We start from the raw sequence: 14029 nt of genomic DNA, 5'->3' as shown, positions 1-14029 counted from the left end.
CATTTTATTTTATCGATAGATCGATAGATCGATAGATAGATAGATAGATAGATAGATAGATAGATAGATAGATAGATATCATAGGAGTAATAATGCTTAGAATGAAACATATTTCATACAATTCATCTAATTCACAAACTATCTTCACCATCACACGGTGCAAGACTGAATCTGCTTCCAAGACTCTGTCGTAAAATTGGACACCTCCCTCCTCTTGATGGGAAATCTGATGCTCCAGGATGCTCTCCTCTCACATCCATCTGCATGTTGTTCAAATGAGACTTGTACCGTATAAAAGAAATCCCAACACCACTCTAGGGAAAAGTAGATTAATGTGACAAGTTTTCTACTCTGGGTTCTTTTTCTATTTGGTAAAATTGCCTTTCATCACAGCACTAATAACCCTTCATTTGTTTGGACAACAAAATGGTGAGATGTCAAACAAAAATCAAACCATGCCACATTTTGTTTTTTTAAATTTTTGTTATGGGAGAATCCACGCTCATGATCTTTTTGGAGTTAATTCTCTTACATAATCTTACATAGTCTTAAATGTGCTGCAGTATGTATGGAACCAGTATTTTGGCATTACATTACAATTTTAATCTGTAGTATTGTTGTGGTTCACAGAGTTGAATTTCACCAAGATGGTTTTCACTCAGCTAATGTATAGTTTCACAAAAAAAGGACTTCCCCAACTGTACTCTTAGATTGCAAGCATAATATTACATCTTGGAAAATTAACTTCTTTTTTTTTTTACCCCCAGTTAGTGTTTCAATACATTTTCTATATCCCGAACAAACGTGAATCAGACCTTGAAAATTCTAAGGCAAGGTGATGTGTGTGTGGTTTTTTTTTTCTTCCCTCAATGACATCAAGGATAAAATCGAGGCTGGTGTCTGGAGGACAGACACCTCTGTGCAGTCAAGTGAGCATGGTAAAGCTGAAGAACTTGCTGCTCAACCAAATGCACAAAAAGAGAGAAGGGTGTAGAAACACCAATGCAGGGATACAGAGACGTAGCAGTCAATGCAGAAAAAAAAGGAGTGTGTATGTCTTAAGCAATTTCTAAGCCTGGCCGTCACGCATGCTTAACCTTGCAATGGCGTCGGTGCTATGCTGCTTGCATATCAATGACGGTGGAATAACAGCAGCAGTCGTCACAGAAGGCACAGCAGCTATGTTAGCAACTCACATTGGAACTAAGTGGTAAAGTTTTACATATAAATCAATATTATTAGGCATATACAGCTTTTGTTTCATTTCCTATAAAGCTGATGTGATTTAAGGTAAATAAATTCAACATTCATAGGAATAGATAAATCAGAAGTGGAAAAGAAGAACACCTTTATATACAAAAATCCAAAGTAACCACAGCAAGCATTAGAAACTAGAATTAGTCTTGCAACACCAGACACAGAAACTGGCTCAAGAAACTACAGACTTGGACAGATAGCTTAACATGACAGCTTGAGTGGTTTACTTAACTTAACATTCTGACGGTGTGTCACAGAAATTAGGGTCAGACATCGATCCCATATAGTATACTGCAACAAAGCAAACTAAAGGACCATAGCAATTGCATAGAAACGGATACATCATCAAGGAACAAACCAGTCACAACAGTAAGTGCATACCTTGTATGAGGAAGATGATAATGTTATATTCTAGGGTGGTATTTGTGTATCAGTGTTTTTTGTTCTGGGTTTGTATTAGTTTTTATTTTGTCCTTCCATGCTCTGGGTTTGTGTTTGTTTTGTTCATAGTTGTTCATGTTTTCTGGTCCCCGTGCGTCAGTCTTATTAGATTGATTTTCTCCACCTATGCTCGTCTTTTCACTTCCCCGTGTCATCCAATCAGCTCCCGGCAGCTCATGTCCCTTGTCCAGGTGTCCCTTGTTGTGTAATCAGTGTGTGTGTGTGTGTGTGTGTGTGTGTGTGTATGTGTGTGTGTGTGCGTGTGTATTTAGTTCACTGATTGTCTTTCAGTTGTTGTCAGGTCATTAATGTTGTCACGACCACGTGTTGTCACGTGAGTTGCATTCGTGGTTCCCTAGTGACAATTACAAACAAATAACCCTTTAGCAACTACAGCACGACTGATTAAGATATGACACCGGGAAACAGGAAGAGGAGACAGGATTCAAGGGCACTACCTTGTGCCACAGAAAACGAGGCCAAACACAGGGCATGCCATGCCGCCAAACAGGAATAGGAACCACAGCGATCACAGGACGTGAGATGCCAGCAAATAAGAACTGGAACCATGGCAGTCGCAGGGCGCACACCGCCGGTAAGCAGGATCGGGGGAAAAGTGGGGGCACTGTCCGGCCTTATAACCACAAAACAGGGAGCCAAGTTTGCTGAAGGTGCACCATTGCAAAACATGAATGAGTAGGGAAAAAGTCTGGCATGTCACAATCACTTGTGGACTTCCATCATTGCTGGTCAAGGCTTGAAAACTAAAGAACAGTTCAGCAGGAGTCACAAGCTCCTACCCTGGAAACAGGAACATGTGACGCTCACAGGAAAGAGCGCTAGAATGGTCAGAGCCTGGCAAAAGGTGACAGGTGACAGAGTTTGGTGGGCATGGTACTGTCAAGGAATCGGAAATTGTCATACGATTGCTGAATAGTCATGTATTTATAATTGTCACGTTTTACCGATTTTTATGCAGTTATCGCCTTTGTCTTATAACGTCCTGTATTTACAGTTCTGAATGGTTGGTTCCACGGCGTATACGTTCCTATGCAGTTGCTATGATACTGCTTTGTAATGTCATATAAGACTGATGTCTGGCAGTATGTTGTCAGTGAAGTCAAGAGAAGCTCTCAAGCTGTCTTCCTAGTTTTCCAGTTTCCAAGTTTAGTTCCTTTAGTTTCATTCTAGCTTAGTTTCCAAGTCTAGGGTTACAAGACTAGTCCTACCTTCCGATGTTCACTGTGGTTATTTTGGATTTTTGTATATGACGACTTTCTTCTACTTCAATTTTTTTTGTCCTGTCTTCACCAGGGTCCAAATCTTTCTCCTCATCAAACAAACTGTCCTAAATCCTGATGCACAAATGTTCAGAATAATCACAGTGTTATAGCTGTAACGAGACAGCGTCCAAGGATTTCCTTAACAAACTACAAAAAATCCATATTAGCTAACGACACCTCTGGATTTATGGTTTTGAACTGCCTGAAAATGTAGCTTCTGTGGACACTATGTTTTGAAATTACAAAATTAGCTTCACTATTGAAAAACGTTGTTACAAAAAAGAAAAAAAAAAAACATTATGACCGCACTGATGAAAAATGTACAACGTGAAAAGGCGCAAGTTGTGACAAAAATGTAACATTTGTTAATCTGTGCCTTGTCCGAGGCATTCTCAGTGATACGCAATCTGGAGCAGAAATACTCATCCGAGCAAAATCTGCGGGCTTCCACTACTAAGCCTTTGTGGTGTGTTTGTGAGTGTTCCTTCCGCAATTGTAGCTCAAGTTACAGGAAGTGTTCCAAGAGCGTGCTTCTCCCTGGCGTGCTGCTGCGGTTAACAGTCGAGCCGTCTCCAGTATGCATCACAAAACTTCCAGAGAAAGCCACAAATGCTACCGCTAACAACACGGCCAACGGCAACAGAACAGACCATGATTGTCTCACCTACAATGCGCTCTTCTTATTGGAAAAGTGCAGGCGTTACTTTACAGATCCGAGTGACAATTAGATATATTAAAAAGGAAGTAAAGCGGAAGGAAGGGAGAAGTGTAATGGTGGGTTTCTAATTAAAACAAAAGCACTTGAGGACACCCGCGAGCTCCCAAGGGACAAACATTGAGAAATTCACTCAGCCGTCTTTTCAAAGGTATGACAAAAGACTGTGCGGAGACCGGCCCCACTCTACTTCTTTTCCCTCCATCAAGCTCCCCCTCACATGCGATCCGATGCTGAACGAGGTCTTTTGTAGCCTTGATCCATTCCCAAGGACCCGAGGCTTACAGTACCCGTCGTTTGATTGACACATCTCCCTGTCCCACTTCTGCTTGTGTTCATCAGAGGAACACGCAAGCGCAACACCCACCTTCAAAAGAAGGTTGAGACTGACTTTGATAGTTCTATGTTACTGGTAAGCTCCGGGGATGCCAGCGGATAAAAGACAACTTTTAGCATGGGTGTCAATGTGTTTAGCAGGTTCAAATACTTCTTCTGCGCCAATTTTCTGAAGCTGTCATCATCCACTTATGTGCTTTGTATTTTAAAGAATCAAAGCAAAATGCAAACAGAAACCAAGACATGCTTAGGAGATCATAATGTCCCTGTAAAGTAAATTTACACATCTGTTTCTCAATACATTATGCATATTTGGATGACTGTTGACAATGTTCAAAGATGAAAAAGTATTTCATTTTTCCATAGCGTATTTGACTTTGGATTAAACAGTGCCCAGCGAAACAAACAAAGTGTCAGTCAGTCAGTGGTCAATTCAATCTAGTGCTGAACATAGGTGTCAAGTCCAGTTCGTGAGGACCGGTGTCCTGCCTGTTTCCGAACCTTCTCTTTCAAACACACCTGTTTCAAATGCTTAGTGTCATTTTCAAGCTCCCGCAGAGCTTGCTAAGAAGCAAATCATTTGAATCAGGTCTGTTGGGGAGAGAAAACCGGAAAAAGATGCCTGATACAGGCCCTCGAGGGCTGAAGCTCGACACCTATGGATTAAAATACCTAAGCAATTAATTAAAGAGTTGTAATTAATTGATCTAATTAATATCTTTTTAAATCTCTTTCTTAAAACACAATGGGCTCTAATTAGGTAGATGCGTTCGGTCTGAATTCCTGCATATTTACAATTTCGTACAGGCGCAAATCTAGTTTTTCGTGTTTGGGAATTTGGGAGACAGCGTTGCACATTTCTGGGCGTGCCAGTGCATCTGACTTTTTGGTAACAAAGAGTGAACTGTCTGTCTGCTTAAAAGAACTGCTTCAAGCGCAGCATATCCTAAATTCTGTGACAGCGTGGATCCAGCCTGTCAAGTTTGGGATTTTGGCAGGCCAACTTCACCTTAATAGGCGTTCTGACGCAACTGTATCCCACGCCCACCATGCATCTTGCAATCTCGTCACCAAACGTAACAAAATTAGTAGTAGCTCATGAATGCACATATGTCTACAGTAGTGGAAATTAATTGACAGTTAAGAGATACTGGATCCATTTAGACATTTTCACCAGTAAAACGTGAACATTCGATTGACCCAGTCATTGCCAGCCCAATTAGAATGTATTTTTGGTTTCTGTACTTGTTACTGGTGGTGAATGGGTTCAGTTAATGCAGATAACCTTTAAAAACGCATTTCCACTTGCTGTCAACTGAAAAGGACATGCCATGTGCTTTAGGCCCAGGTAACTATCAATCACGGCTCACCTGACCTCTGGGATTGCGCATGTGATGTTGGTTATGTGTACCCTGAGTACACCTGATTTTCAGTTGACAGCACAGTGCACAATGGGCGTTTAAAGGTTTATACACGAAAATAATGTTATTAAATCAGTTATAGACCAATAAACTTCTCACTGCTGAAAATGGCTAAATAAATTTCGCATATCTGCAATAGTTAAACGAGGTGTGTGTTCAAAATTCATGAGATCCATGACATGCAAAGTTTAAAAATGGAGATAAGGCCTTGGTTTTAGACCATGTTGAACCCTAATTTCATATATATATATATATATATATATATATATATATACACATTTTACAATGTCTCTAAGAACATTTTCACATAGAAAAATGCAATTAGTTGTAACGAACAAAGTAATGATGAGCAATCCAAATTTAGGTACACCTGTGTATAAGCTTTAAAAAATCTTTACAAAGAAACTGTAACTAATAGAATTCAATCCACATGATGTTTATTGCTTTTAAAAGATTAATTTACTTAATGTCAGTGAATGAAACATGATGGTTTGAAAATAATGCACGTGCAACTATGCTGGTAGTTTGTAGTGGCGTAGAACGAATAATGTATCATTCCAAATATTCAGATTACCTTGCTCTATTATAAACAACTCCCAAAATGAAGAGCTGCTGTTTTACAGCATTACAATTTGTAACAACAACAATAAACAGTAACTGAATACCTCTGGCAATATTGTCGTTTGAGGGTATAATTCTTTCCCTAACTTTTGTATTGAGATCATATCATTTTTGCAGGTAACACAGCAATTGATGTGGCAGGAGAGCTTCCAGCAATGTGTCAGTTAGCCCTTAAAAATACAATAACTCAATGAAGAGGAATTGTGATTTTCAAATGACTGAGTGTCACTCGGTATAGAAATGTAATAATGACTGACTATTGTCATTGCCATTCTTGGAGATAGCGCGGAGGACAGATGGAGATTGATTATGAGGGATGAAACATATGGGGAAAGTGCTGTAAGCAGACAGCTCAGCTGGGCTTACGGAGTTGCAAACACCGTGTGTTCACTGCTGTTATCCAACACACACATTAATACTGTGTCTCACTAGGCCTGCTGCTTTTGAGGCAGATGGGTCAAACAAACATAACAATCTGTGCCACCAGATATCACCTGAACTATGTTTACAGCGGTCACTTTCAATGCTAACAGAGTAAACTCTTGTTAAACGACTCTCATAATTTGTCCAATTCAAACCTTAGACAGTATAAAAAAAAAAAGACTGAGCATTTCAAAATTCCAACAGTTTCTGTGAATGCGATTTTGACAATTTATATTTCAACTGGTAACATGTACATTATTATTAGAATAGCAACAATTCTCACTGGAGTCCGACCGGTGTGGGTCAAAATATAAGAAGAAAGAATTACTGTAGTTGGGATTTTTTTTCATGGAAAGGTAAATGATGAAAAATATCTTAAAAAAAAAAAAAAAAAAAGACCGTCCTCCATTCTTGCTAAATGATAAAAACATCCATCTTGGATTGTATTTTTGTGTGTGTCAATGTTGAATCACAGTTTTTAGATGCTTAGCTCGGTCAATGTGCTCGTATGGCGTGGCCTACGCTGATCCCCAAAGAAAGAGATCATAAATCAGCACACCGAATGTATCAGCAACACCATCACAACCATAATTCCTTTGGTGCAAGTGTGTTCTTCAGCAGTAGAGCGCATGCATTGAAATGGGTTTTCAGAACAATGTAGACGTATAGATCAAATTTAAACAACTACAGAACAACAGCACTCATAATAAATACAATTATGCAAAATAAGTACAGCGTATACAGATCCAGTCTTAGTATTAAAGAAAATACAGAAGCCAAATAAAACACACAAAACAGCCTCTGCGTGGACTTTCCAGATATAAACAAAGTTTATTTTGTTACCATGACGACTACGGTTCCAAGATGTGCTGTATATGCTTGTTGAGCTTTGGTACAAGAATGTGAGTACCAACTGCTAAGCGCAACTAAATTACACTGCCACAGAATTATACCTGTGAATTTTGATTCAACAAATCCAGTGCAGATCTGCTTACCTATTGGATTCCACATTGTGTTGCACATGCACACAGACCGCCACACACACATGTTCACACACAGGTTGTGTGCTGCTCTAATGAAACTCATTTTGCCAGTCAGAGTAGTAGCCTTGAAGTATTTTTCTGTGGAGAGACTCTCCCAGCATGCAGACGGTGCTTGGGCCTATACCCGGCCTTCTCATATAGTGGGGCAAGCCCCGTTGGGGCGGCGCAAGGCGAAGCCAGGGGGGTGCGCAGATGACCCCAATGGAAAAGGATGGAATGAAATACAATGGGGAAAAAAATAGTTAACAGTTGTTGAAAGCTGGTTTATACAGCTTTGGCTTTTTGTCAATGTTAAAAAAGATACAGTTTTAGGTATAGTTACAGAATGGTGAGATAATCATTTATCAAGAGACAATCATTTATGGTCGGCGTGGCTAGTGGAGGGGTGCAAAATGTTTTGCCTTTTCCATGCCGCAAAGACAGCTTTCTAGTGGAATTTCTAAACATTTAGTTCCAGAGGTTGCCGTGTACGTGCGCATGTGTGTGCCTGTGTGTGTACGTGTGTGTTAAGAATGATAAGCCACGCGCCACAAACAGCTAGACCCCCACCATCGGGTGGCAGATGCACATCAAACTGAACATCATTTGGCGTACAATTATGACAGTGTGACGATTGCCTTTTTTCCAGGTTTACTTCAGTAAAATCAACATTTGAATTTCATTTCAAGTCGCGGGCAGCTGAGTGCAAGTGTGTGCGCATCAGGTTGTACAGATGCGAGGCAAGGAAAACTGTGGAAGCGCACAAAGCAGCTCAGAATTCACACAAAGCCGGTCCTATGTGGACTTTGTCAGTCGGTTTGTCAGTGACGTGTATTGCTAAACTTGTTGAACAAGTGCAGTACACAACGTGTGACCATGTACTGTCACTTTTAATCACATTCAAGAGCAGGCCTTGACACAGGTACAGCCAAGCAGACAGAGAAGACCTTAGCTCTCTGAGAAACAAGGAGAATGTGTGGAACACATTGTTCATGTTGTATAACGTGATTAACACACTATGTAAAGCCACATTTCACACTCAGACATGGCGCTACTAAGGAGTCAAGTATTGATGTCCCTCAAAGTACAAACTACATTAATGTACCCCATGAAGCTGATCATTATTCTCCACTGACCAAAAAGTAGTAGTTACAGCGTGTTCCTTAGCCATCAAGTAGCAAATGCTAAATGTTCAATGCAGCAGGAATCACACTTGGTAATGAAATTATGTTCATTAACATTTGGGGGGGTTGGATGCTGTCGTACAAATATTTGCTTTGGTGACACTTTTCAAAGGCTTTTGGCATGGTGGGGGCTTAATGGATTGCGCACTTTGAAATGCTCTTTCTGCCACTGTGTCACTGTTTTTGTGTTTTTACTATCTTTATCGAAAGCCATTGTGCTAAATGAGGGATTTTTTTTTCTTTTTTTGCACAGTAAAATAGCTACTGTATATATGTTTTTGTGTTGATGTGAGTGTACAATGGCAATATGAGGTGTAGCGTAATATAGATTGAACAAAACAGTGCCTGGAAAAAAGCTGGCCATTTTTGACTTCCTGTAAAGATCAAGGCTTTGGCCCAATAGCAACAATATGGAACATGATAACACTACAGTGTATATTTGTAATGCATTTTATTGTTTCCCCATTTTCATGTTTTTACAAGGTGTGTTTGAAGAACTTCAATGGGATAATGTGTAAGGATTTGACTGTTTTTCATTACGGCCAGCAGGAGGTGCTGCAGGTGCTGCATTTACCATTGTCGTAGCTATAACAAACATGGCCGCCCCTGGAGAAGTGCCACCCTCCATGTAATATAATTTCATGATAACGAGACCTATGATTATATTTAAAACATACTGTTGCTCGATAGGAACGCATTCATTTGCAAGTTTTTGAGATTTACAATTATTTAATTTATTCCTTTTTATTTAAAAAAAAAAAACAAACAGTCTTACACACTGTCCCTTTAAATGCTTTACAAATGTGTGACCCTGTAAAAAAGTTTATTTTGCGTGAGGTTTTTTTTTTTTTTTTAACCAACTGTGAGTGGTTCCGGGATGAATCTTCTGCACTGAATGTGGTTTCACCGTATTGTATTAATATTTCATTAGCCCTTCCAAGGGGCAAAGTTCTCTTTTTACATAATTGGTCAAGCCGAAAATCACTCCAATAATAACTACTACAACCACTTTGCAGGAAGTGTCTCTTTTGTATTTAAGGAAAGCTTTGCTACCAGCAATGACTTCTAATTCCGATCAATTTGTTTACTTTGAATCCTTCAACATTTTCCCTACTTTCCCATAGAATAAATTATGACTCTTGGAACGCGGATTCATCACGCAAGAGTCTGAGGATGAGACGATGGGCGTAATCGCAGAGAAGCCAAGTGAAAATCAGCCTGCGGTTGCCACGGCAGCCAACGAGGGCTTGATAGTCAGTTACCTGTCAATTAAGCCGACACCTTTGAGTTGCATGTTTATGAAAGGGTAGATGCCTGTGGCTGCGCTCTGATCACTGCTTTATGGCACTTACAAAATATTAGGAACATCTTTCCATATCACCATGCACAGTTCTACAGCAAATCACAACCTCCTAAAAGAGCACTAAAATAAATCAACACCTCTCTCCAATAAAAACCGAACATTATGATCCTCGTGAACGGAGGATTTATAGCCCCTTTTAATGGCGTAGCTGATCAGAGCTATATGGGTGTCATCTGTTGCCGCCTTTGTTGTGGCTGCAATCATTTGGTTCACTAACGAGCACATATCATTCAAATAAAGGGCATTTGGGGGCAATTATGATCTATGCTTTTAAAAGTGGCGGTGAATGTTGTTCTTTTGTTAAGTCTTTGTTTTGTTATCCAGAACAAAGAGGCTGGCTGACATTTCCAGCCATTTGTGGCTATTAAAAAGACTAATGCGAACAACATTTGTGGAGAAAGAGAAAATGTGGTCTCCTTTAGCTGGTTCCCAAATCCCAAGCACATTGTGCAGACTGTGAGTTATTTTAAAGACACATTTTATGTGCATGTGCGGCAAGGACACACGGGACACATCAGATGAGCAGTTGCACGGAGGTCAAATGCATTTAGATTTCAAATGCATGTATGTCGGCCCGCGCGGGTCCATCCTGAGGTCAATGCTACAACCAATGAACTAATGATCCAGCAAATTCCATCACCCCAGCTCTTCCTCTCCCCGCTCTCCCTCTCTCTCTCTCTCTCTCTCTAATCTGTTGTCGCCCTCGCTCGCTCTTTGATGGCCCGCTGTGCCGCAGAAATGAGAAACAACGGCTCGGCGGCAGCGGTCGGACCCGCTCTGCCTCTCTGATACACGCCACTGATAAACAAGGCAGCTTGTTAAGAACGAAATTAATCTCGCCCTTGCCTGCCTTTTGCCTTTCGCAGTCTTTCCATCTTGTCAGACAGTCCTGTATTTTGTCACAGCTTGGCACTGGCACGCAAGATAAAGCCTCTCTTTTGTGCACAGATAACTGCCAATTTTACAGAATGCGTACAGTAAAATTAACAAGTTTTCAAGAGCCTTTTCACTCTCGTAGATACAATAGTCTAGACCACAACACACTGAATCTAAGTGGTACAACGGGTCCAAATATTTGGACATTCAAAACAGGAACTGTTTACAATGGTTTGCCTTTTGAAGACAAACATGCGACCTTCTTAACACTGACACAAAACTTTTAGGAGGACATTAATTGGGCAAGGAACCATATTTGGTAACCTGAGTCTGAAGGAACAGGTCTTAAGGCAATAGAAGCTTGTGTTTTTCCCAACCAATCGGTGGAGGAAAGTCATTTTTTTAATCATAATTCCTTCCTTTTCCTTTACGGAAGTTGAGATTTGAAACCTCAACCTCGGAGCAGAGAGGAATGTCCTGACTCTTTGTCTGCCACGATGCCTACACTAGAAATTATAAAAATAAATAAATGAATAAAACCCAAGAGAGTTCAATACGGTGCAGGAAATTTTGAAGCATCTGATTATTCAAAAGTGAATGGAGTGAGGGTCCCTCTGATGATGGTTAGGATCTTGGTAATTGCATGACACAAAAGCAAGACCCTCTGATCTAAAGTCAACAGTGTATTGACAAACTTTTCATTAGGTTGCATCTGGTTTGACATTTTTTCAAACAAGAAACTGTAAAATGTCTTAAAGTTGCTGGCACAATTCCAATGTGTAGAGTTGTTTTTTCTTTGCTTTGCTGACTTCTTTTTATTGCCTTTAACTATTTTGTTTTTAACCTAGGTTGTTTCGAGAACTAATTAAATACCGTGTCATTTCAGGTTCAACATTTCAGGTTCTCTAGTATTAATGTGTATAACATGTATTTTTCATTCAACGTTGTTTTTCCCTATCACTCCGCCATAATTGACAAAATGACTGACAGCCAGTGTTTGTGCTCAATCAAAAATGGCATCCCCAGTGATGGAGTACACAATTCTGTTTAGTTTTAACGGCATCCTGGAATTAAAGTTGTGTGTGTGTTTGTAATTAAATTGAGCAACACCATGTTGGCCAAAACCTCAAGACGAGCAAAAAAAAAAAAAAAGATCATTTGAAGCAAACGAATCCTCCGACACAAAAACAAATGTTATAGGTTGGCACAAATACAAATTAAAACATATGAAATACACTTTATTACAAAATACTTGCACTGTATAATTCACGAGAGGTACTTATATAAGCTTATGTATATTTATTTCGCCTGATTTTTTGACCGGATTTTTTTACAAACAGAGAGCACAAGTAAAGTAAGCTGACAAATACTGTGACCTGACAGCAGTAGTGCTCGGCTCAATCAAATTGGCGAGAAACTTTTAGTTTTTCTCTTGAGCATGACAACAAACAAGTTTGATGACGTGAATAAAGCCCCAATAATTCTGATGTCTAAATTGCGGGGTTAATTTTTTAAGGTGTGGTAGCAAGTAAAGTAAGTAAGGAAAACAAGCATTTAAGGTTAATAGCAAATAGTTAATAGTTGCACATAATCATCCGACAAAACAGTCAAAGGCAGTTAGAAAAGTGTCATCTGACAACAATCAAGCATTTTCAAGAGCAAATTTCTGACAACACAAACCAGCAACACATTTACGCCAGGACATAAAATCGAAACATTTTTTTTTACGTGATAAGTAACGTGGAGCTACGCATAATCCAACAAAACAAACATTCTCAATGACTTTAGAAAAAAAAAATCCTCACGCAAATTCTGTTCAATATTTTCAAGAATTCCAAAGCACTCGTGCATGCAGCAGACGAATGCGTGCACTCCCGTGGGCATCCGCGCACTGCCGACCGGTAGTTTCTCTTTCGCATGTGGACAACACTGTTAGCAGTAATGAATGTGAGATACGTATGCAAAAGCGATCCTCGAGTTCATAATAAGCACACCAAGCAAACAATCGGCCGGAAAACCGCTGCTTGAATGCTACCCTATGTTGTCCAGAATTAGGTAAAGAAAAAAGACGTCCAAATGTTCGCTCTTTCCCCGACTAAAGCAAGCGGTTAACTTTCCGAGCTGGTGCAGGGAGCTGCCTGCCTGCGCGCGGATGCACACGCACGTGCCTCCCCGCCCCCTTCCTCCATCAGCCTCCCCCATAAATAAAACTTACTTTTCTCTGGCTTGGCTGTCGGACGGCACGTTGCTACTCTTGCCTTTGGCGTACATGCTTGCAGAGAGCTCCGATTGTCACGCACCTGTCAACCCATCACAACCTCCTTGGGCACAGCCCCGTCACCATGGCGACACGAGGTGCGTCGGCTCCTATTGGATGCCGCCTCACGCAGGACCGCCCACTCACAGAGGCAACAGCGGGTGAGTGACACCACGAAAGCCACGCCCGGTTGACTAAGCCCCGCCCACTGCTCTCCCTGTCTTGCCCGTCTCTCCCCTTTGCTTTCCATTTCTGAGGGTCTGTCTGTCTGTGTCTGTCTGTCATTTCTTCCCTGATTGGAAAGGCTCTCCTGACTCACACACAAACACACACGAGAGCGCGCTTACGCACACACATCCTCCCTCCTCTGTTAGTGCAAAGGGGAATTTGAAACCGTCCAACAACTGGCTTTGGCTTGGGCTGCTCCTTTTTTACAATCACACCCTCCGCCTATGCACATACACGAGTGTGCAAAAAAAAAAAAAAACTCTTTGCACATACAGGCTGCTTCACAGTAGTATTCATTTACATACGTGTTGATGCAAATATGACAAAGATGAATGCTTGAAAACAGTCACACAAAGAAAGCGTGGCAGGTGGAGCAGAGACGAGCAAACAATCACCTGTTGGAGCAACTACCCAGCAGTTTGTGCATTAGTGTTGAACTGACAAGCAGTAACTTCTGAAAGGGTGAAGATGTTGTATCCATGTGACCTACGTACGGCTCTGACACTGACACTTTTTTTTATTCTTTTTCTGATGTTGCGGTATCTTCTTTGTATGAATAAAATGTATTCTCTATGGTTGAGTCTGCTAATGGACTTTAGTCG

General features: G+C 40.6%; 1 protein-coding gene across 1 annotated transcript in view; it reads right to left on the bottom strand.

Annotated features, from left to right (window-relative positions):
* LOC148429753 (single-stranded DNA-binding protein 2) overlaps positions 1–13333 on the bottom strand; it is a 56359-nt gene extending 43026 nt beyond the window's left edge. Inside the window, exon 1 of the mRNA XM_088425179.1 lies at positions 13158–13333. Coding sequence (XP_088281305.1) covers positions 13158–13213 — 56 coding nt within the window. The 5' untranslated portion in view covers positions 13214–13333. The remainder of the gene's footprint in view (positions 1–13157) is intronic.
* Between the last annotated feature and the right edge of the window lie 696 nt (positions 13334–14029).

The sequence above is a fragment of the Hippichthys cyanospilos genome, chromosome 1, assembly GCF_059441005.1.
Source record: "Hippichthys cyanospilos isolate Australia breed blue-spotted pipefish chromosome 1, RoL_Hcya_1.0, whole genome shotgun sequence".
Classification (NCBI taxonomy): Eukaryota; Metazoa; Chordata; class Actinopteri; order Syngnathiformes; family Syngnathidae; genus Hippichthys; species Hippichthys cyanospilos.
The sequence above is the reverse complement of the archived record's forward strand: the minus strand, read 5'-3'. Positions and strand labels throughout refer to the sequence as shown.